At 39.6% G+C, this 23,867-nt stretch overlaps 1 protein-coding gene and 1 pseudogene across 1 annotated transcript; one reads left to right on the plus strand and one right to left on the minus strand.

Annotated features, from left to right (window-relative positions):
- Positions 1 to 5,622: 5,622 nt before the first annotated feature.
- On the minus strand, positions 5,623 to 14,783 carry LOC141489571 (large ribosomal subunit protein eL24-like; annotated as a pseudogene).
- A 768-nt stretch (positions 14,784 to 15,551) lies between these two features.
- LOC141489572 (UDP-glucuronosyltransferase 1A7-like) lies at positions 15,552 to 22,228 on the plus strand. Its single transcript, XM_074190129.1, has 4 exons — positions 15,552 to 16,427; positions 20,874 to 21,113; positions 21,428 to 21,529; positions 22,148 to 22,228. Exons 1-4 carry the CDS (start codon positions 15,567 to 15,569, stop codon positions 22,211 to 22,213), a joined length of 1,269 nt encoding a protein of 422 aa, XP_074046230.1. The 5' UTR covers positions 15,552 to 15,566; the 3' UTR covers positions 22,214 to 22,228.
- The last annotated feature ends 1,639 nt before the right edge of the window (positions 22,229 to 23,867 follow it).

Below are 23,867 nucleotides of genomic sequence, written 5' to 3' on the forward strand. Positions count from 1 at the left end.
TGTCACAATTTGTCTGCTGGGAGAAGTTCATCAGTATTGTACATCAATTCCATGACGCCATGCTTGTCTGGGTTCTGGATAGTGGATGATGCTCTCCAGATTTCCCAGTCACCAATGAACAAGGTTGTGTCCTTATTCCAATGTTTTGTAGCATGATGTTTTCAGCCATGTTATCAAACACCTTCATTGAGGATGAACACAGCATCAAAGTCAGCTACCACAGTGGTGATAAATTCTTTTTTTTTGAATAACTGATTTTTCATTTATGCAGTACTTTGATGTTTACAAGGCACTTTAGCTACAATATTACAGATAATACAGTATAGATATTATTATTCCCATTTCAGAGTTGAACAAACTAAATCTAGGAAATGAAATTTCTTTTTTTAAAGCTATTTTATTTATTTGTTTTTCCAACTACATCCAATGACAGTTTTTAACCAATCATTTTTGGCAAGGTTTTGAGTTTTCTATTTTTGTCCCTCCCTCCTCCCTCTGACAGAAACCAATAGGCTCTACATTTATAACCATGCTAAACATAGATCCATATTGATCATGCTGTAAGAGAAGAATCAAATCCAAACAGATGAAAGAAAACATTAGAGAGAAAAAAAGTGACATAATACCTCTCAACTTTTTAAAATTGAGCTTTACTAAGCATCTTCCTTCCCTGAATATGGATGGTATTTTTCAACACAAGTCTTTTAATATTGTCTTAATATTAGGGAACTGCTGAAATAAACAAGCCCTGATGGTAAATTCTTCAACTTGAAAAGGCTCCAAGCCAAGACCAAAGTGGAAGGAGTGTTGGTGCTGGATCTTCTGTTTGCAGATGAATGTGCCCTCAATGCAGCCTCTGAAGCAACAAAGTATGGATCCATTCTCTGCTGCTTGTGTTCATTTTGGCCTCACAATGAACACCAAGAAAACCCAGGGACTTCATCAGCCAGCACAACACCATCCATATGTGGAACCATCGATGACAGCAAATAGAGAAGTTTTGAGCACTGTGGACAAGTTCACTTCCCTTGGCAGTGTCCTTTCCAAGGAGGTACACACTGACAATGGTCTACACATGCATTACAAGAACTAGCTTAGTATTTGGGATTCTCTGAAAGAAAGTGTGGGAAAGAAAAGGTATTAGACTAACTACCAAATTGAAGGTTTATAGAACTGTTGTGCCGACCATTTAAATTGTCTTAGGAAAATTCTGAAGATCACCTGGCAGACACTGTGGTACTTTCTCAGTTAAACTACCAAATATTTTAAGTAACACTACAGAGAATGCACCTCTGATGAACCAGGCACCTTGTTAGAATGCCAAATGTATGCTTGCCAAAAATGCAATTTTTATGAAGAACTCCCACAGGGCAAGTGCTCACAAGGAGGTAAGAAGAGGCTATATGGGACACACTGAAGGTCTCTCTAGAGAACTTTAGAATTGACTGTACAGGTTGGGAGACACTGGCAGAGGACCACCCAGAATGGGGTACCCTCATCAGAGAGGAGGCTGTTTTCTATAAGCAAAGTGGAATGGAAGCAGCTCAAAGGAAATGGGACATATGAAAGTTTAGAGCAAGCACCCCAGGTTTTCCCATAGACTATTTGTGCCCAACCTGTCAGAAAGCATTCTGAGCTCATGATATCATTTTGATCTTTTTTTTGATAAGGAAGAACAAGAACCAACCAATCAGCTGATACTTTAGGATTCTCCAAATGTACATCATATCATCTACAAAGAATGATCATTTTGTTAATCATTGCCTATTTCTGTTCCTTCCATTTCTTTTTCTTTTCTTATTGCCATAACCAGCATTTCTAGTATAATATTGAATGATTGGGGTGGTAATGGACATCCTTGCTTTTCTCAGACCTTATTGGGAAGGCTTAAAATTTCTTTCTCTTATGGATAATGCTTGTTCTTGGTTTTAGATAGATGCTACTAATTATTTGGGGGCAGCTACATGGCACAGTTTTGTAGTGCTAGAAGATTTAAGAAGTTAGGAACATTTTCTTCCTGAGTTCAAATCTGGCCTCCAATATTTACTAGATGTGTGACCCCAAGCTGGTGGTAGTAGGGAGAAGTCACTTAATCTACTTTCACCATCTGTAAAATGAGCCGGAGAAGGAACTGGCAAACCATTCCAGTATTTTTGATGAAAAAAATAACCCAAATGGGATCATGAAGAGTCAAACATTATGGAAATGACCAAACAACAATACTTAACATTTTAAGAAAGGTGTCATTGATCCCTTTCCTTCCTTTCTGATGCTTTTGATAGGAATGGGTATTATATTTTGTCCAAGGCTCTTTTTTGTATCTACTGAGATAATCATGGTTTTTGTTACTATTTTTATTAATATGGTCAATTTTGTTGATAGTTTTCCTAATATTGAGCCAGTTCTACAATTCCGTTATAAATTCCATCAAGTTATAGTATATAATCTTTATGATATATTTCAGTAATCTTTTTGCTAAATATTTTATTTAAAATATTTGCACCAATATTCATTAAGGAAATTGATCTATAATTTTCTTTCTCTGTCTTTGCTCTCCATGGTTTAGGTATTAAAATCATATTTATGTCATCAAAGGTATTTGTTAGGACTCCTTCTTTATCTATTTTTAAATTAGTTTACAGAGAATTGGGATTAATTATTCCTTAAATATTTGTTAGAATTTGTTTGTGGGAGTGGCTAGGTGACACAGTGGATAGAGCACTGGCCTTGGAGTCAGGAGGACCTGAGTTCAAATCCGACCTCAGACACTTAATCATTACCTAGCTGTGTGGCCTTGGGCAAGCCACTTAACCCCATTGCCTTGCAAAAACCTAAAATAAAGAATTTGTTTGTGAATCCATCTGGTCCCAGTGATTTATTCTTAAGAGAGTTCATTAATGGCTTATTCAATTTCTTTTTCTAAAATCGGGGTTATTTAAGTATTCTATATTTTTTTCTTTTGTTAATCCCAAATCACTCTGGCTTTCCTTAATTGGACAACAATGGGTTCCAGGATTAGCCCTTTTGGTCATCGTTTGGGCCCTGATTAGTTCAGAGTGAAGCCAAACTTCCAGATTCATTTTTTTGGTGGGGGGGCACTGTGTAAAAAAAGCTCCTTGTTTCTTCTTTCTCACTTGTCTTAATCTCTGAGATCCCCTGAAGGTCTTACCCTCCCAATAATTTTTTTCTTCTTTCTTTTGAAAATGGACATTCTTGGCCTCTTTTCCTCATCTCTTTCTCACCTAACTAATCTCAAGACTGTAGGGGTATTGCATCAGTCAAACTGTGACCCTGATAAAGATCTAGCTTTAAAAAGCCAAGGTCTCCCACTGCATCCAGGGTCATCTCCAGTAGTCTGGATCCAGATGGTTCCAGAGAAGAAAGTGAGGCTGATGACTTTGTGTAGTATTCCCTTATTTAAATCCAACTCAACTGCATGGCACTGAATCTCTTCCATGATATCATGGTCTTCATCAAGAATGAAGGACAAACAACAGCAACAATAAGAAATCTTGACAGTTTATATTTTTGAAAAATTTTTTTTTAGGTTTTTTGCAAGGCAAATGGGGTCAAGTGGCTTGCCCAAGGCCACACAGCTAGGTAATGATTAAGTGTCCGAGACCGGATTTGAACCCAGGTTATTTTTGAAAATATTTACTCATTTCACTTCGATTGTCAGTTTTGCTGGCGTATAATTTGCAAAATAACTCCTATGGAGTGCTTTCATTTTCTCTTCTTTTGGTGGCACATTCACACTTTTTATTTTTCATACTAGGAATTTGATTTTCTTCTTTCTTTTTTAAAATAAAATTAATTTTTAATAAAATTAATTCAAATCCTACTGTTATTTATTAGTTCATTTTTAAACTTTTGATTTTATTCATATGTTTTTTTGATTTTCAGGACTTCCATTTTGGTGTTTAATTAGAAGTTTTTAATTTGTTCTTCTTTTAGCATTTTTTTAGTTGCATGCCCAATTTGTTGATCAGCTCCTTTTCTTTTTTATTGATATACATGCTTAGAGATATAAATTTTATAATAAGTAATATTTTGAATATATCTCTCAAATTTTAGTATGTTTCTTATCATTGAGAATTTCTTTAATGAAATTTTGATTTGTTGATTCATTCATTCTTTCAAATTAAAATATTTAATTTTAAATGGACTTTTATGCTTCCATGGCCCTTTGTTAAAATGTATTTTTATTGCATTATGGTTGGAAAAGGGTGAATTTAATATTTCTGAATTTAGTTGTAAGGGTTTTTTTGTTCTAATACATGGTCAATTTTTGTAAAGGTGCTATGTACAACTGAGAAAAAGGAATAGTCTTTTTTGTTCCTACTCAATTTTCTCCAGAATTCTTTGATATCTAACTTTTCTAAGAAGTTATTCATATTAATAACTTCTTTCTTTTTCCTTTTATAGGTAGATTTAAATAGTTCTGAGAAGGGGAAAATTGAGACGCCTCAATTTTTTTTGCTATTTTTGCTATTTTCTCCTGTAATTCATTTGACTTTTCTTTGAGAATTTTGAAGCTTTGCTATTTGTTGTATACATGTTTAGTATTGATATTACTTCATTGTCTATGTTCCCTTTTTAGTAGGATATGGTTTCCCTACTTTATCCCTTTTAATTAGGTCTATTTTGGGTTTTGCTTTGTCTGAGATCATGCCTTCTAATTTATTCTGTTGTCTGCTTCTGTTTTGTAGGTTCACATTCACAATCACAGCTATGATTTCTAACTCTGCATTTCTCTCTGTCCTATTTTCTTCTATTTCTCTTTATCTTTCTTTTTATCTTGTCCTTCCTCTAAAATATTTTTTTTTACTTTTGATTACTGCCTTTTAAAATCTACTCTTCATTCTATTACCTCTCCTTTCCTTCATACCCTTATTTATATATACCTTTCCTGTTGAGTAAATAGATTTCTATTACCAATTGAGCATATATAGTGTTTTCTTGGTCTTTAAGGTTGAGCTGTGCAGATCTAACCGAGCTATAGAAGGCACCATACCTACATGAATGGGAAGGTTTTCCAGTTTTTGAATGTAAACTATAAGTCTACATTCCTTTCAAAGAGGAACCTCAGCAGATCAGTTGAACTGTCCAGTATAGAAGAAAGCACAAGAAGGGATATTTGGAAGATATTCAAAACAAAAGAACTCACCTGGCTGTTAAATTCCAAAGGCCATCACTGGGGCTTCTCATGCTGATATAATGGCCAAGAGGACTCAGAAACCTAAAGTTTGAAGACACAATGAGAACAAGTCATGAAATCTGCCAAGGAAGCAGAAAAAGCTAAACAAAGAACAAAGAAGACAGGTGAAATCAAAGAAGACAGGTGAAATCAAAAAAGGCTCCTAGAAAGGCAGCACCTAAAATAACAACTTTGAAGCCTGTGAAAATTAATTTAATGTGAAAGTGAGGTTCATGTTGCTGCCTTCTACCATTTTCCCTTTACTGCAAAAATTCTTCCTTTTGTGCCTCTTTTATCTAGAGATAATCTTCTCCATTATTCATCTCTCTTGCTTCTTTCTCACCTATCCACTTTTTTTGAAGTCAACACTAAAAAATAATAGTTTTCCTTTCATTTTTATTTTACTAAATCTGTTTAGTAGATAATTAATGTTTTCCACCAACTTGGGGTGCAGAAACTTTCCCTGGCTTCACATTTTTTTTTTGTTTAGGTGCTGCTTTCATAGGAGCCTTTTTCCATTGCAGCTATCTTTACTTTTTTTACTTCCTTGGCAGCCCTGATGGCATGTTCTCATGGAACCTTTCAAACTCCAGATTTCTGGTTCCTCTTAGTCATTATATCAACAAGAGTAGCCCCAGTGATGGTCCCCTGGAATTTAATAGTCTGGTGAGTTCTTTTCTTTTGAATCTCTTCCTATTGTCCCTCGGTGTGCTATCTTCAATACAGGACAATCCAATTGCTCTGCTGAGGATTCCTCTTTGAAAGGAATGCAGACTCATATTTTGTATTCAAAAATTGACAAACCTTTCCATTCCTGCAGGCATAGTGCCTCCCATGGCCCAAGTAGATCTTGTATACGCTGAAACTACACAGCTCAGCCTTCAAGGCTACTAGCAGCAGAAGGATGGTGAAGAGGATATCCACTCTTTTTTTAACATCATACCAGCATAATTGACTCAGTCTCACACTTTCTTACTAACGACACTAATAATGATAAAGTTTATGCATCATCTTTTCATACAGAAAGGCATGTGACCTCTCAGGAGAGTGGTGAGTAGCCAGTGAAATAAAATCTGAAAGTCTTGCTTAGCATAGTGCCTGGAACATAGCAGGCACTATATAAATGTTAGCCATATATAGAATACATGTATACAGAATAATTACAAAGAAATACAAGGTTTAGGAAAGGGTTGGGCATTTGGGTAAAATTTTCATGTAAAACTTTATGAGTATTGTATTTGAAAGTCAAATTTTCTATTCAGTTCTGGGTCTTTTCAACAGGAATGTTTTAAAATGATCTATTTCATTAAATATCCATTTTTTTCCTCTGAAAGCTTATATTCAGTTTTGCTGGGTGGGTTTTTCTTGATTGTAATTCCAGCTCTTTTGCCCTCTGGAATATCTTATTCCAAGTCTTCCACTTCTTTAATATGGTAGCTGTTAAATCTTGTATAATATTTGAATGACTTCTTTCCTGTTGCTTGAAGTATTTCTCTTTAGGGCAGCTTTGACTTGGGAGCTCTGGAATTTGGCTATCCCATTCCTAGGAGTTCTCATTTTAGAATCTCTTTCAGGTGGTGATCTATAGATTCTTTCTATTTCTATTTTACCTTCTATTTGAAATCCCAAGAGTTGTTCGTCTTTCAGGTCTATTGGATCTTGATTAATTTGTCTCAAACATAGTGGTGTCATTTTTGTCTTCCAAACAAAGGACAAGAACCAACCAACCTTTTATTCTCTGGTTCTAGAATATCAGGTCAGATTTTCTTCCTGTTTTCTTTAAATATGATGTCTAGGTTCTTTGATGATAGCTTTCAGGTAGAATTTCAATAATTCTTAAATCTGTTTTCTAGGTCAGTTGTTTTCCAATGTGAGATTTTACATTTTCTTCTACTTTTTTCTTTCTTTTGATTTTTCTTTATTGTTCCTTGATGTCTCATGAAGTCATTAATTTCTACTTGCCAAATTCTAATTTTCAAGAAATTATTTTCATTAGTTGATTTTTGTATCTCTTTTTCCACTTGGATAATTCTCTTTTTTTGAAATCCATTAATGCCTGACCTTACCCTTCTTTTTATATTTTTATTGTTTTAACCCTGGCCTATTCTTGTAATCCTTTTGTCAAATTATACTCCTTTAAACTGACCTAATAGAAGTACTATCATTCAAAGTATCATCACTCAAAGGTTGATTAATTAGGTGCTCCCTTTTAGCTCCCCAACCATGGTACTTAAACCCCCTTTAACTAAAATATGGAGTAAGATAAGATCACTTCCTAAGCTCTTTATGTCCAACCCTTCTAAGAAGTTTCCCACTCTCTTCCCCTGTGGTACTACAGATCTCTAAATATCTAGTTAAGTATAGTCACTTCTGATTTAATTATTATAGTCTCTAACTGTTCTAAGTTGGTTGGTTGGTTGTTCTTGTCCTTTGTTATCAAAGAAGACCAAAATGATATCACTGTGTTTGAGACAAATGACTCTCGGTCCAACTGTGACTGATCAAACCAACACTAGCTTGGAATGTTCTATATATTCTATGTGAACACCTGAAACTTACGAATGTCACATTTCCTTTGATCTGCTTCAATTCTGCCTTCCTCATAGAGTGCAGCACCCTCACTGATGAGGGCATGCCAACCTGGGCACTCCTGTACCAGTGTCTCCCACGCTCCCATAATACAATCAATTCTGAATTTCTTCAATGAAGCCTTCAGGGTGTCTTGGTATTGCTTCTTCTGACCCTCTTGTAAGTGCTTGCCCTGTGTGAGTTCTCCATAAAATAGTTTTTTGGGCAAGTGCACTTCCAGCATTCTAACAATGTCTCCAGTAGTTGTACCCTCTGTAGTATTGTTGGAATGCTAAGTAGTTTACCTTGAGAAAGGACCTCAATGTCTGGGATCTCCTCCTGCCAGGTGATCTTCAGAATCTTCCTAGACAATTTAAATGGAAGCAATTCCATTTCCTGACATGCACTGGTAAGCTGTTCAGGTTTCACAGGCACATAGCAATGAGGTCAATACAATAGGTCTGTAGACCTTCGATTTGGTATTCAGTCTAATATTTTTTCTCTCCCACATTTTCTTTCGGGGTTTCCCAAATAGTGAGCTAGCTCTGGCAATGCATGTGTCAACCTCATTGTCAATGTGTTCCTCCTTGGAAAGGACACTGCTAGTAAGTGAATTTTCCACAGTATTCAAAACTTCTCCATTTGCTGGATAGTTCCACATATGAATGGTGTGGTTCTGGCTGATGGAGCACACATGTTTTCTTGGTGATAACTTAGACCAAAATGAGCACAATCAGCAGAGAATCAATCCATCTCACTTTGTTGCATCTCAGTTTCAGAGGCTACATTGAGTGTACTCAATGTGCGAACAGAAAATCATGTACCAACCCTCCCTCCACTTTGATCTTGGCTTGTAACCTTTTCAGGTTGAAGAGTAACTGACTTTGAGACCATGTTTATCCTCAGTGAAGGTGTTTGATAACATGGCCAAAAACATCATCCTAAAAAGTATGGGACCAAGCACATGTCCTTGATTCATTCCATTGGTGACTGGGAAATCTCAAGAGCATCATCCACTATCCAGAACCCAAGCAAGCATGCCATCCTGAAATGGCTGATGAATTTCTCCAGGCAATCCATATTTTGACATAATTTTCCATAAGCATTTGTGACTGACAGTATAAAAAGCCTTGGGTCAGATGTACAAATGTTGCATATAGGCCTCTGTTCTATTCCTGGCATTTTTTCCTGGAGTTGTTGAGCAACAAGCAAAATATCAACTGTTATGCCACACTTTCCAAAGCCACACTAGCTCTCAGGGAGTTGACCATCTTCCAGGTGAAGGATCAGCCTTTTGAGAAGGACTCTGGTAATAATCCTACTAGTAATGACTAAAAGAGAATTGCCCCTCTGTTTGTTACAGGACAATCTATTCCCTTTACCTTTATAGAGATGGACAATGGAGGCATCCTTGAATTCTTGGGGGATAACCTCTTCATGCCATTTAACCTAGAAAATTTAGGTCAGCTTTTGGATGAGCAGTGTACCACCCCCACCTTGTAGATCTCAGCTGAAATAGAATCAACATTGGGTGCTTTGTCATTTGAAAGGAGTCTAATGGCATTCAAAACTGCTTCTTCGGTTGGAACTTTGGTTTGGGATTGGTTGACTTGAACTTGAGGTAAATGGTCAATGGCTTCTGCATTGTTTGATGATGGGCTGTTAAGAACACTTTGGAAGTGTTCAGCCCATCTTTCTAGGATCATGTCCCTAATCAATATGGATCCATCAACACTGAGTAGTTGAGATGTACCATATGTCTTTGGTCTATAACTAACCTTCAGGGCATCATAAAAGCATTTTGGTTTGTTATTGTCAGCATAAAATTAAATTGCATCTGCCTTCATACTAAGCAGATGAAAACTCTTACCAAGAGTCCTGCATCTCTCTAGGCTTCATTTGGACTGGATTTAAATGCTGCCTTCTTAGAAATGGAGGAACTACCCTGTGAGGAAAAACCTGTGGAGTTCTCATTTTTTCATTAAGCAGCTTTTGTATTTCCCCATTATTTTCATCAAACCAGACTTGAAGTTTGCCAGTGTTCTGACCCAGATGAGCAAATGCAGTGCTGTATGCTATATTTCTAAAAGCTGCCACTCTTTTTCTGCTCCATTGTTGCCAGCTGTGTGTTGGCTCAGTTTTCCCTCCAAATTAGCAAAAAATGTTCCCACTCAGAGAGACACTCTAATCTCTTGACATTATTTCTTCTAGTATTCATTTTGCCTTGGGGCCACCACTTTGGTTGGATGTGAATATTTAGCCTAGAGAGGATGAGTTTGTGAGCAGTCCAGCTTTCTCCACCATATATCGCCTTTGTCATTCTCACATCTTGTCTGTCTCTTCTCCATAATGCCAATGTTTGCTACGAGGGTGCATCCATTATTGCATTTAGGAAAAAGGAAGACAGTGTTTGCAATGAGGTCATAAGCTGTATAAATCTTCAGTAGTAGGTGACCATTGCTGTTGCTGTTTCCAACTCCATTCCTCCCAAGGGCTCCCTTCCATGTCTGGTAATCTGAACCTACTCTAGCATTAAAGTCACCCAGAATTATAAACTTGACATATTTTTGTACACTGTTGATAAAAATCATAAAATTTTTCTTCAACTTCATCAGTGTTTGTCATGGTGGGAGCATAGGCACTGATGATGATGGCATGGTGTTCCTGGAAGTAGCAATCTTATTGTCATGAGTACATCGTTCACTCCTTTTGGTAGGCATTCAAGAATGTTGACTAGATTAGTTTTGATTGTAAAACCTATCCCATCTTCATGTTGTTCCCCTTCACTGTGGTCACTCCAGAAAAATATGTATCCAGCTTCTACTTCAGTAAACTGGCCTTCATTTGCCAGCCTTATTTGACTCAGGGCTGCCATTTTGGCATGATACCTGCTGAGTTCTCTTGCAATAAGAGCTGTTCATCTTTCAATTCTATGGGATCTTGTAATGTCTATGAATGTATGCATGAGTAGAATCTTCTTTGAAGAAGTTTTTGTAGATTTTTTTGTGTCTTGACCATACTTTGAGATCCCTGCCTGCAGCAGTAATCAGGTCAGGATTGGATACTGGGACATTCTGAAGGTCTCTCTTAAGAATTTAAAATTGATTGTAAGATATGGGAGACACTGGTTCAGGGCCTCCCAGTTTAGGATACCCTCATCAGAGAAAATGCTAAGCTCTATGAGCTAGACAGAATTAAAATAGGTCAAAGGAAACTGAGACACACAAGTTTAGAGTAAATAACCCCGCTTTTCACCTGGATTATTTATCTCAAACATAGTGATGTCATCTTGGTCCTCTTGAGTGGAAAGACAAGAAACAACCATATTCATATCCTTTAAACCCAATCTCTTCAACTATATTCAACCCTTTAACTATCCTAAAAGAAATATAATTCTCAAGAGTTGCAAGTTTTATATCTCCCCTTGTAGGATGTTCTTGACTAATATTTGTTTTGGTTTTTTTCTCCTTTTCATTTACCTTTATATGCTTCTCTTGGATATTGAATGTGGAGATTGAATTCTTTGTTCAGTTCTGATCTTTTTAATAAGAAATTTTTGAAGTTCTCTATTTCATTGAACATCCATCTTTTTCCCTGAGAGAATATACTGAATTTTTCAGGGTAGTAAATTCTTGTAATCCAAGATCCTTTGCCCTCCCAAATAGGGCATTCCAGGTCCTCCAGTCTTCCATATTGAAACTGATAAGTTCTACATAAGTCTGATAGCATTTCCTTTGTTTTAAAATTGCTTCTTTTTTGCTGCTTGCAGCATTTTTTCCTTTATTTGAAAATCCTAGAATTTGACTATGATAGTCCTTGGAGTTTTTAGCCTGGGATCTCTTTCTAGAGGAATTCAAAGGCTATTTTGTTTTCTTAATCTAGCAGATTTGGACATTTTCCCCTGATAATTTACTGAAAGATATTTTCCAGGCTCTTTTTTTTTTGATCTAGGCTTTCTGGTAGTCCAATAATTCATGAATTATCTCTTCTGGATCTATTTTCCAGGTTCTTTGTTTTTCCTAAAAGTTACTTTATATTTTCTTCAATTTCTTAAGCCTTTTTACTTTGTTTGATAGAATCTTGTAGTCTCAGAGATTCATTGGTTTCTTTTTTGTCCAATTTAAATTTTTAGGAAAGTTAGACTTTTTGTTTCCTTTTCCAGTTGACTAATCTTCCTTTTTTGCTGAGTTGCATTCCTTTTCCAGTTAGTTGATTTTATTTTTTGAAGAGTTACATTCTTTTTCCAGTTTGGTTATGTTTACTTTTAAAGGAATTGATTTCTTTGGTCAATTTTTCATAATTTTTCTGCATGACTCTCATTTCTTTGTTTCTATTTTTCTTCTTTGGTTTTGAAATTCTTTTTAAAACTCTTCTATGTCTTTTGGATTTGAGTCCAATTCATAAACTCTTTTTTGAGACTTCCCATGTAGACAATTTTTCACTGCTTTCTTCTTCTGAGGTGGCATTGTTATCATCTATATCTGCATAGTAAATTTCTATGACTAGTGGCCTATTTTAGCTTTTTTTGCTCATTTTGATTGTTTGAGCTCTGCATTTGGGGTGTAGTGATTATACACCCAAGCTTTTTATGCTGGGGATGGAGTCTGATCTCCAGCTTTTCCTTGGTCAAGATGTTGTCTATACAGCCCTGGTGTTGCTTTTGCAGAGGTTTGTTTCCTCCTTTATATCCAGGTTCTGCCTATGCAGTGATTTGCTCCTAACCAAGTCCTGTCTTTTGCCCCAATATTCCCAGGGTACAGACTTTGTTTGGGTTTGGGACCCTCCCTGCCAGCTTGCTAGTATAGCTATTGGGACCTGCACTGCACCATAGCCAAAAGCCTCCTGACAGCTTTTGCTCCCCCCATCCCCCAACTGGACTTTACTTCCCCTTTTCCCCCAAAGAGACAGACCTTCACTGAAGATCCTCTGTGATGGCTACAGTTGAACACTCTTTTGGATCTTGTCTTTTTTTGGTGGGATCAATAGCTTTAATGTCTGTTTAGAGGCTTCATTTTGACAAAAAATCTGGGAGCATGATAGCTTCATGCCACCATCTTGGTTCTGCCCCATAAGTCAGTAATTCTCTTTTTTTAAGGAATTGTTTTTTAGCACTGGATTTTTGTACCTCTTTTTTCCATTTGGCCAACTCCACTTTTAAGGTGTCATGATCTTCAATTCTCCTTCCCCCCCTTTTTTGCCAAGCAGTTAATTATCTTTTTATAATTTTCTGCCTTTGCTTTCATTTCTTTGAATAATTTTTTCTCTTTTTTATTTTATTTTGAAAATCATTCTTTAGTTCTTCCAGGAATGCTTATTGGGTTTGTGTTCAATTCATGTTTTTTGTGTGGTTCAACCTCTTTGTTAAAATTTCACAAAAGAGGGGGAAAAAATGCCTTGCTGAAGGACACAAGAAATAAGCAGCAGACTTTGGATCTTCACTCAGTTTGTCAACACCAAAGCAAGCCTCCCTTGAACTAAACTGTATTATGTTGGCCTTCAGAAAAAAAAATCACTCTGTTGGCTTAGAGACTCAGTTTCTTCATCTGTAAAATGGAAGTGTGTAAGAACAAATTATCTCTAAGGCTCTTCTTATCTCTATTATTCTATATCCATTACTCCAATTCAAAGAATTTATCCATTCCCAGCTGTGTGTGACTCTACTCAGGTGGGAACTGGGCCTGTTTCTGGAAACACCAATGGTTAAGTAACCTACCAACAAGTACCCCCAACAGTGATTTCCGTCACTGCCTCAGGAGAATGTGAAGTACATCTCACAACAAAGGACTTTCGGCTAAAGTTGATACCCAAATTACACAAGATTTTAATTGGCCTTATCCCCATTTTATTGCTTCTATTGCAAGTGAATTATTTCATTTCCTTTATTCTTTTGAACTCTGCCCAAGATCTCTGCCTTTGGTGCAGGACGATGAGGATGTCTTCACAGCCTTCCTGCAGTCAACCAAACCTGCATAGAGCCAGACTTTTGAGTCTGACAGTCTCTCTCTCTCTCCCTTACCTAATCTCTTGACCCAGAAATCATAATCTGGGCTCCCAAACAGAAATGCAGTATAGAGAAGGTGACAAGGGAGAAGGAGGGAGATGGGGAGTTGACAGGACTAACAGTGATGTAGAAAAGGAACCTGGGGGGCAGCTAGGTGGCTCAGTGGATAGAGCACTGGCCCTGGAGTCAGGAGTACCTGAGTTCAAGTCTGGCCTGAGACACTTAATAATGACCTAGCTGTGTGGCCTTGGGCAAGTCACTTAACCCCATTGCCTTGCAAAAAAACTAAAAAAGAAAGAAAGGAAAGGAACCTGGATTGAATAAATCAGAGGATCTCGTTTGCACTTAGCTTTTGGTTCTTGGTCCAACATTCTTTGACTTGAGTATTGGCAAGGTCTGTTCCCCATCTGAAACCCTGTGGTTTTGCACACAACCCTGGCTAGCTCTCCTCCTTGACCTATCCCTCACCACAGAGAAAGTTTATAGGCCTCTAGATTCAGTTGCAAAGGACTGGAGAGGTTGAGTCTACCACCCGCTCTCATCTGGTAGACGAGGAAATTGAGACTGAGAGAGAGGTTGTTACTTTCCCTGTGGTCACATAGTGTCTGAGGAAGGGTTCAGACTCGCCCTCCCTCATTCTTAGGGTGGCACTTTGCCAAGTTGGCTTTGTCAGGGATAAAAGATTAACTAGACCAATCCAATGTTATTCTGTTCTGTTTTCTTCCGCTGAAGACATTAAAAAGAATACCTTCCCTTTGTTGTGCTTCATATCTTTCTCTGCCCCCTCCTCCTAGAATCATTTCAAGATGTGCTGAGTTCAATACCTGCTGAAGATTCCCTGACCAGGCTGAGCAATCTCTCTCACACAAACATAGTTACACACAGGCAGACCCAGACATGAATGCCCATGTGCCATTGGACACATGTGAGGAAGATACACACCTCCCAGCCCTCCTCACAAGCACCAGCACAGACATTATTCTGGTAGCAGACCTACACATACACCTGCACACCCATGCATAAACACAGACAGGGTCCCCCTTGCTTGGGTGATTATGAGAGTAGACAGAACTGCCATCCCTTCCCCTTTCTCCATCTTCTTATGTCTTTTCTCTGTCATATCCTTGGGTCCTGCTGTACTGGCCTCCTTGCTAATATTCACCCATGACCCTTCTCTCCCTCCTTATCTATCTCTGCTTCCTGGCTTCTCTGAATTTCTTCAAGTTCCAACTAAAACTCCCCCTCCTCCAGGAAGTCTTTCCTGATTTCTTTTTATTCTGTGACTTTCCTTGTTAGTCTTCTTCACATTATCTTGCTTGGATGTAATTGTCTGTTTGTGCCTGCTCCATTAGAAAATAAATTCCTGGAGGACAAGGGATGATTTTTGCCTCTCTTTGTATCTCCAATGCTTAGCACAGGGTCTGCCTTTAATAAATATTTATTTGACTGAAGGCAATGCTGGTTACATTCCTGCTGGGTTACCCTCCACCAGTTTTTTAATCTTTGAAAAGTTTTCTATAAAGTCTCCAGGAGGGGCTCATCCATTGGTTACCAAATTCATAAATCTTGCCAAAGATGTTTATGTAGCGTGACTGAGCTCCTCCTGGATGATTAAGAGCTATTTGTTCTCCCTAAGTGTGCTCTGCTGAACACATATGATTAGTCAATCATTAACTAATGTCATCGTTGTATAGATGGGCACCCTCCCTTCCTTCTGGCAGCCTTCCCTTTCACTAATAGGCTTCCTCAGGACTCTGAAGTCCCATAGACAGCTACCTTCCTCTGTGTATCTGGTTCTAAATGGCTTCTCTCCTTCAGTCTGGTGCCCTCCTTCCCCTGTGGACATTTCTCCTGCTGGCTGGTGGTTTGGCTGAGGCAGGCAAGCTGCTGGTGGTGCCCATGGATGGGAGCCACTGGCTCAGCATGAGTGTGGTGGTGGAGAAGCTACATCAGAGAGGACATGAAGTGGTGATGGTCATCCCTGAGGTGAGCTGGAGGTTGAAGTCATCTGTCCCTTACACCGTGAAAACTTACAAACCCTCCTACTCCTTGGAAGACTTCAACCAGGCATTCAAGAGATTTTCTGATAACCAGTGGGATAACATAAATAAACACATGCTCTCTCTGATCAATAACCCAAATACCACTTTGTTCTTTGAATATGTTTTTTCAAACTGTAGGAGTCTATTTCAAAACACTGAGCTGTTGAACTACTTAAGGGAGAATGCATTTGATGCCATCCTTTTTGATCCTTTTGACCAATGTGGCTTTATTTTGGCCAAGTACTTCTCCCTCCCATCAGTGGTCTTCACTCGGGGGCTCTTTTGCCATTACTTAGAAGAGGCAACTCAGTGCCCCAGTCCTTTATCTTATGTTCCAAAAGGACTCAGTGAGCTCTCGGACTCCATGACCTTCATAGAGCGTGTCTGGAATTATGTCTTCCACCTTCAGGAATTGTCACTGTGCTCCTATTTCATGGAAATCCCCTTGAATATTGCCAGTGAAATTTTACAAAGGCCCATGACTGTGAATGAACTGTATCGTGACACATCCATCTGGTTACTAAGAACTGACTTTGTCTTCAACTATCCTAGGCCATTGATGCCCAACATTGTGTTTGTGGGGGGCATCACCTGCCATGAGGCGAAGCCCCTGTCCAAGGTGAGTCATCTGACATCTTGGTTTGGGAGGAGTGGGAGGCAGGAGGACAGCTTTCTAAATGCCTTGAGATACCTTAAGGTCATATTGATCAGTCATTGCTCTATCATCATCATCATCAACTTCATCATAGTGGTGATCGAAGTAATTAAGATTTTGATTAATTGATACATATTCATTAAGTGCCTACTATGCATCAGGAACTGTGCTAAGTTCTGGGGAGGCAAAAAGAGGTAAAACAGTCTCTGCCTTCAAGGGGCTTAAAATATAATGAGGTTTACAGAACACTTTACAAATATTTCCTCATCTGTTTCCTTACAACTCTCAAAGTTAAGAGCTGGTTTTGTTGCTGTTGGTTTTTTCCTAATTGATATTTTATTTCATTTTTCCAATTACATGTTATGAAAATTTTCCAACATTCATCACATATATATGCATATTTATAAGTTAATTTCCTTCCACCCTCCCTTCCCACCCTCTCCCCTCAATAGCAAACAGTCCGGTGAATATTGTGTTTAACATGGTTACAGATTAGTCATTTTCTGTATGAGAAATTAGGACTAAGGGAAAATAAAGAAAACTATGAGATAGGAAAGAAAAACGTAAGAGAAGTGAATGTAGTGTTCATTCAGATTCTGTACGTTTTTCTTTGTTTTGTTTTATTCTGTTTTTCTTCCTCTGGATGAGGATAGCATTGTCCATAGCCGGTCTCCTGGGGTTCTCCTAGCTCTCTGGACTGCTGAGAGCAGGGCTGAACAACTCACAATGTTGCTGTTCATGTGTACAATGTTCTCTTGGTTCTGCTCCCTTCGCTCAGCATCAGTTCCTGTAATTCGTTCCATGCTTCTCTATGGTTTTAGAAAGCTGTTTTTATTCACCTTTTATTGATGAAAAAACAGGCTGAAAGTTGTTAAGTGATTTACCCAGGGTCAATCAACTGGTGAATATCAGAAGCAGAATGTGAACCCTGTTGTTCTTGACTCCATGTGCAACCCTCTATCACACATGATCATTTCTTTTGTTGAGATTTATGTTAATTAGTGGACAGAGTAGAGAGAAGGCTGCCCTCTGAGGTAAGAAGATCTGGGTTCAAGTCCTCAGATAGTGACTAAGAAGCAGAGTTGTAAGTTTTCAGTCTAAGAATTCCTTTCAATAAAACAATGTCATAGGATGCCCTGGAGGTGATGATCTATCAGCTGTGAACTCGAGAGACACTGCCAGCATCTTTGCTCAAAGCTCACCCCGCTCCCTGCTCTATGGATCACCTGCTAGAGTCACAACTGGCTTGTCATCCGTGTTCTCCTTTCGAATGTTGAAATTCTTGTCTTGATGATACCTCCAGAACTTTTCAGTGACACCCTTCCCCCATCCTCCCTTGCAACCAGTGAATTCAGTAGAGCAAAAGAATGGTTTTTTTTTACCATGTTTTAATCCATATCAATAGAGAGGAAACACTCAGACTTCTGATGGAGTTGTTGACTTTTCATGACCCCATGTGAGGTTTTCTTGAGAAAGATACTGGAGGACTTTGCCATCTTCTTCTCTGAATCATTTGACAGATGAAGAAACTGAGGCAAATAGGGTCACACAGCCAGGACATATCTGAGGTTAGACTTGAACTCAAGATGAGTCTTCCTGATTCAGGCCAAATGCTCTATCTTCTGCCCATCCTAACTGCCCCAAATTTGGCAATACTTAATGAAAGAGCAAACTTAAGAAAACAAAGATCTGGTTGTGCTCTGTTTTCTCTGCTTAAGAAAGATTGGGTTATTCTCTCCAACATATATTGGGGCTACAGAGGGCCTGAGGGGCAACAAGGAGGATCTGGTCTTTCTACCAACACAGATGGAACCAGTTCTGCAAAGTTCTAGCCCGGGAAAGGTGATTGGGGAGCTGAAGAGAACAACCTTGCCTCTCTCTGTTCCCCTTTAGAGGCTTCCCTCCCATTAGAATACAAGTTTGTTGAGGGCAAGTGTTGCCTCACTTTTGTTGATTGGGGCCTTGGTCTGTACTAAGGGCTTCTTCAATGGTTTCTTGTTCATTCATTCATCGTTCAGGGTAACATCATCAGTAGGTGTCAGAAGGAAGTATCAAGCCAAGGTTGCCCAGATCCTGCAGCCAAGCCAGGCTTCCTCTCCATCTTGACTTATGAATAAATTTATTTTCTCAATATTGATTGATTGATCCCATGAATATGAAACAAGTATGGAAGAGAAGAATGGAAGCAGAGGGTGCTAGCCTAGGAGTCAAGAGATCAGGTTCTCTTCCTGGCTCAGCCACTGACCCATTTCTGGGCCAGCGAGCCAGTTTCCTCCTCTGTAAAATGGAGGGTTGGGCACAGTGCCAGGAAAGAGCTCTGGATCTGGAGTCAGAGGATCTGGTGATTTAATCTTTCTGGGCTTCAGTTTCCTCCCCTATAGAATGAGAGATTTGGACTAGATGGTAACTAAAATGCCTTGTGATGCTAATTCTGTGATCTGAGAGGAGCTGTGTAGCCTCAGACAAGTCTCCTCGACTCCATAGTTCTATTATTAAACTAAAATGATGGCTTTGGATTGAATGATCTCTAAGTCCCCTGCAGTTTCGGCTCTCTCTGAATGTGGGTTAATCAACTTGCCCCAAGGTGACTCAGCAATTCTTCAGGTTCTCATGGTTTAGACAAGGGATTTTGCTTTCCTCTCCTCTGGGGGTCTTTCCTTTGGGCTTAGTGAGGAGAGCTTCTGTCTATGACCATCTAGGAGTGAGTGCAGCCAAATCAAAGGCATATTTGGTAGGAAGGCTCCTTCCTTACCTGAAATTCCCATTGCAGCCTCCAGCAAGGTAAACTTGTCTTTTCTGCACCTTTGGCTTGCAAGGTGAGGAACCCGTGGCTCGTGTCTTCCTCCTCTCATTTAGTGGCTGAGGTGGGCAGAAGGAAAGCTCTGTAGATGACGGGGTCCTCCTTAAGGGTCCAGGTCCTTGTCCCTTGCTACTTGAACAGGCCCTGGGCTGGGCTCCAAGTCCCTCCTGCTTCATCTCTGTGGCACTAAGCAGGGAAGGGAAGGCAGAGCATCAGTGGCAGCTTTTGACTCTGTCTCCCTCAGGTCTTGCAGATGTTTTACATGACTGAAAAAAGGAAATTGAGTACCTTTTTGGGAGTTCAGTAGGACTAAGAATATCCTTGATTCCAGTGAGGCAGCAGTATTTCTAGGGATTCACCAATGCCCTCAGTTCTACTGAATTGTTACAGACATAGGGAGCCACTGCAGGTTATGGAGCAGGGAAATGACATGCTCAGACCTCAGCTTGAGTAAGATCTTTTGGGAGAACTGAGTAGAGGGTGAATTAGAGCAGGCAGACTCAAGGAGGGGAGAGGAGGGTGCCCTCTCTCCTCATCCCTGCCTCTTAGCATTCCAGTTTCCTTCAAAGTGAAGTTCAAGCCAATACCCTACCTTCCCAAGCAAAGTCTTTCCTGAGCCTCCAGTAACTGGTGCCCCCATCCCCCCCACCCCAAGAAAGAATGGAAGCTTCCTAAAGGCAAGGACCCTTTTGTCCTCATTCCCTCCAACTTGAAATCTGTGATTCTATGTCCTGGGTTTGAATTCTGACTCTGCTAGTCATTATCTGCGTGGCTCCATTAAACTGACCTTAAATATTTCCTCCTGCCAAAGGATTGGCTCAAAGGCAATCTCTCAAGCTTTGAGGGACTGTGTACGTGTGTGTGTGTGTGTGTGTGTGTGTGTGTGAGAGAGAGAGAGAGAGAGAGAGAGAGAGAGAGAGAGAAAAAAGAAAGAAAAGGCCTTTTCCTTTGCCCACTTACCCCATATTTATTAGCATCTCTTTTCTTTAGATGTATTCCTTTGTGGTGGTGGTTATTTTTCAGTAGCTTTTTGTCATATCTGACTGACTCTTCATGATCCCAGGTGGGTTTTTCCAGCTCAATTGACAGATGAGAAAACTGAGGCAAGCAGGGTGATGTGACTTACCCAAGGTCACTTGGCTATTTGAACTCAGGAATATTAGTCTCCCAGATTCCAAATCCAGGGTTCTATCCACTGTGCTACCTAGCTGTCCTTTATGGAAGTTGCTTTTTATCCATTAGTGGTGTCCGAAAAGGAAATAAGTTGCCTCATTCCTTCATTTGTATCAAACCTTCAGTAAGTACCTACTAAGGACCAAGGGCATTTCCATCAGTGGAGGTGTTGAAGCTGAATGTGGACCAAGGTGTGTTGAACTATGTCAGGTTGGGGAGGATTTGGGGATGTGACAATTGGACTAACTGACATCTAAATCCAGCTTCTCAGGGTTTTTATGTTTGAAGCCAATAATAATAATAATAAATAGTGTGTGATGCCTCAGTCCCCTTTGACTAGGAAACAAGGAACCATGGTCATCGATAAAACTACAAAGTCAATATTTGAGTTTATCTCATTGAAATTAACTGATTCTGGCTTCTTTTGCCTTTCTCAGTCTAAGCCCAGGAAGCCCCAGGTGTTTCCATTTCAAGGGAAAATGTCCCAGCAGGAGTTTCTTGTTTTCAAATTCTTCCTGCCATCGCTTACCTTGTCTACTGGAGAAAAGCTGCCTATGGATGGCAGCCTCTGGCTCAGCATGTTCCCTATGGTGGAGCTGCTCAGCCAAAGGGGCCACAAGGTGGTAGTCCTCTTGCCCCATGTGAGCCAGGACATCTTTACAGCTAAAATGTATCGGGTACCCAGAGGATCAACTTAATGAGGACCTAAATGTCTTTGGCTGACCAATCTCTGAAAGCACTCCTGGCCAATGGCTTTTGTCAAGATTGTGCAAAATGTAGGGTCATTTGTGAAGATTCTGGAGACTTTGTGTGGGATGGTCCTTACTGAGCACCTCTAACTTTCTTCCTTCTATTTGATTGGAGGTTTGAGTGCAACTTGAACAGTTGCAAGGTGAGGAACCCGTGGTTCATGTCAGTTCATGACAGTCTCCCTGCTTATGTTCCGTGGCTTTTTTCCCAAATTTACAGACCATATGACCTTTCCCTAAAGGCTGACAAAATCTTCACCTCCACCATGGAGAAGTGGTACTGTTTCTACTTGCAATCCACCTTTGACAGAATTGCCTCAGAGTTCCTTCACAGGGATCTGCAAGTGAGGGACCTTTTTGAAACCGGGTGCTATTTGGCTGTTGAGATAGGATTTTGTTATCGAATTTCTTCAACCAGTCATGCCCAACCTGGTCTTTGGGGTAGGATTAAACTACCTCCCAAGCAGACTTCTGTCTGAGGAAGGCCCTCTTTCTGTTTAATAGGAGCTCCTATCTAATGGGATATGAGGGAGAGAAAAGAGCACAACTGGTTTCCATGGTCTTTCTTTAATACTCCTACTCACAATATGCTGCCCTGGGTCTTTGAAAGAATCTCAGCTTCTGGGGTGGCTAGGTGGCGTAGTGGATAAAGCACCGGCCTTGGAGTCAGGAGTACCTGGGTTCAAATCTGGTCTCAGACACTTAATAATTACCTAGCTGTGTGGCCTTGGGCAAGCCACTTAACCCTGTTTGCCTTGCAAAAACCTAAAAAACAAAAACAAAAACAAAAAAAGAATATCAGCTTCTCCAGGGTTCAGGGGCTCAATTTGTAAAAGAAGAGAGTTGGACTCAATGGCTTCTGACTCTTCCTCTAGTCTTCTAAGATTCAACTTGTTCATTTGGTCTCTTTCCCCCCTACCTACACCCACCACACCATTAGTTTGTAAGTTCTTTAAGAAGAGAATTTATATGACATTTCACTTCGTAGACACAGGCCCCTAAATGTGGTGAATCTATTTTTTTGCTGAATGAACGAATGAATGAATGAATGATTTCATAATGATTACTTTTCTTTGGGGAGGGATAAGTGATTTCTATGGTCTTTTCCTCCTCTTGGAATCTGCCATCTTTGAGATCTCTAGGAAATTCATCTCTGAATGGGTCTTATCATTTTTAGATTGTGCTACCTCCAGGGTAGATTTATTATGAGACTCTGAGTATGGATGGCCATGGTGAAAGAAAGGGGAGAGAGAGAGAGAGAGAGAGAGAGAGAGAGAGAGAGAGAGAGAGAGAGAGAGAGAGAGAGAGAGAGAAAGAGAGAGAGAGAGAGAGAGAGAGAGAGAGAGAGAGAGAATAAAAATTTATGAAGAGCTTATGGTGTTACCAGTAACAGGACATCAGAGACAAAAACCAAAGCAAGCACCTCATGCCCTCCAGGAGCTTCCATTCTAGTGGTGACATGGCTAGGACAGAGTAAAGGAAGAGTGGAGGTGATGCCTGAGTCAGACTCCTTCCCCAGGTAGAAACACTGGAGATTCATTTGTAGTTAGCAAGTGATTAGATGGTTAAAATAGGATATTAACTGGGAAAGGGGGGTTATTCCCACTCTCTTCTCCTTTTTGCTCCCCCTTAAGAAATCCTCCCCAGCTCAGGCCCTGTCTCTATTGCCCACTGGCTCTGCAATCTGTTCCCTCTCACCAGGTCTTGTTTACAAAATCCAACATCCCTTCCAACCCATTTTCTCAACTGGATTTTCCGTGGAAAAACTGATTTGAGGGGACTTTTAATTTTTGTCTTTTTATTGATACTTCTTGTCTTTATATAGCATTTCTTTTTTTAGTATATCCCTTCCTCAGTGAACCACCCCTTAAAACAACACAAAATTGGAGGAAACCACATATAGACTATAGCTAACAGTGTATGTACTCTTCTGCATCTATAGGCCCCCACTTCTGCAGTAAGAGCAAAAAAAGGTATTTTCTCTACTTATCTCCAGGACCAGGCTCTCCTAGAAAGCATCTACAGAGTACTTTAAAGTTTGCAGTCAAGAAAGCAAGGAATAAACACCTACTGTGAACCTTCTAAGGTCCCAAAGGACTAGAACTCAGGGACCCACGTTCTCCCCTTAATAGTAATAGTAATAGTAATAGTAATAGTAATAGTAATAGTAATAGTAATAGTAATAGTAATAGTAATAGTAATAATGGTTAACATTTCTATAACCCTACTATATAGGAAAAATATAGCATGCTAAGGGATTTCCATCCCTTATGGCCCTGGAGTCTTATGGCAACCCAAGGGCTATTGTTATCTGCATTTTATAGATATGAAAACAAAGGCAGAGACTTGTCCAGGGTCACACAGTCAATCTCTGAGGCTCAGTTGGAGTTCAGGGCCTACAGATGTCAGGCCACATCTCTAACCCAACTATCACCAAATTACTCTGCATCTGGACTTTCTTCCTCTCTCTCTGACCTCAATGGATAGTGTCCTTCAGGGAGTGAGTTGTGGGACCAGCCCCAGAATCCAGAATTGATGGGAATGTCCCCACTGAGTCCCTGGAACAGGTTCTCATGTGATCTGTGAAGCTGCCAGAGTAGGGGCTGCAAAATACCAAGCAATGCAAACCTGAAGTTCTTTGGGTGGTCTGTGGATAGCACCTTCCTCAGAGACTTGGGGAAT

This window comes from Macrotis lagotis, chromosome 5 (genome assembly GCF_037893015.1).
Source record: "Macrotis lagotis isolate mMagLag1 chromosome 5, bilby.v1.9.chrom.fasta, whole genome shotgun sequence".
Lineage (NCBI taxonomy): Eukaryota > Metazoa > Chordata > Mammalia > Peramelemorphia > Peramelidae > Macrotis > Macrotis lagotis.

What these genes read in the sequence shown, in the direction of transcription:
- LOC141489572 (XM_074190129.1), top strand. Translation starts at nt 15,567, where the DNA reads ATGGCTTCTCTCCTTCAGTCTGGTGCCCTCCTTCCCCTGTGGACATTT. An exon ending in TTACAGCTAAAATGTATCGG is followed by an intron (nt 21,114 to 21,427) that starts GTACCCAGAGGA and finishes CTTTCCCTAAAG; the next exon opens with GCTGACAAAATCTTCACCTC. An exon ending in TCCTTCACAGGGATCTGCAA is followed by an intron (nt 21,530 to 22,147) that starts GTGAGGGACCTT and finishes CTTTAAGAAGAG; the next exon opens with AATTTATATGACATTTCACT.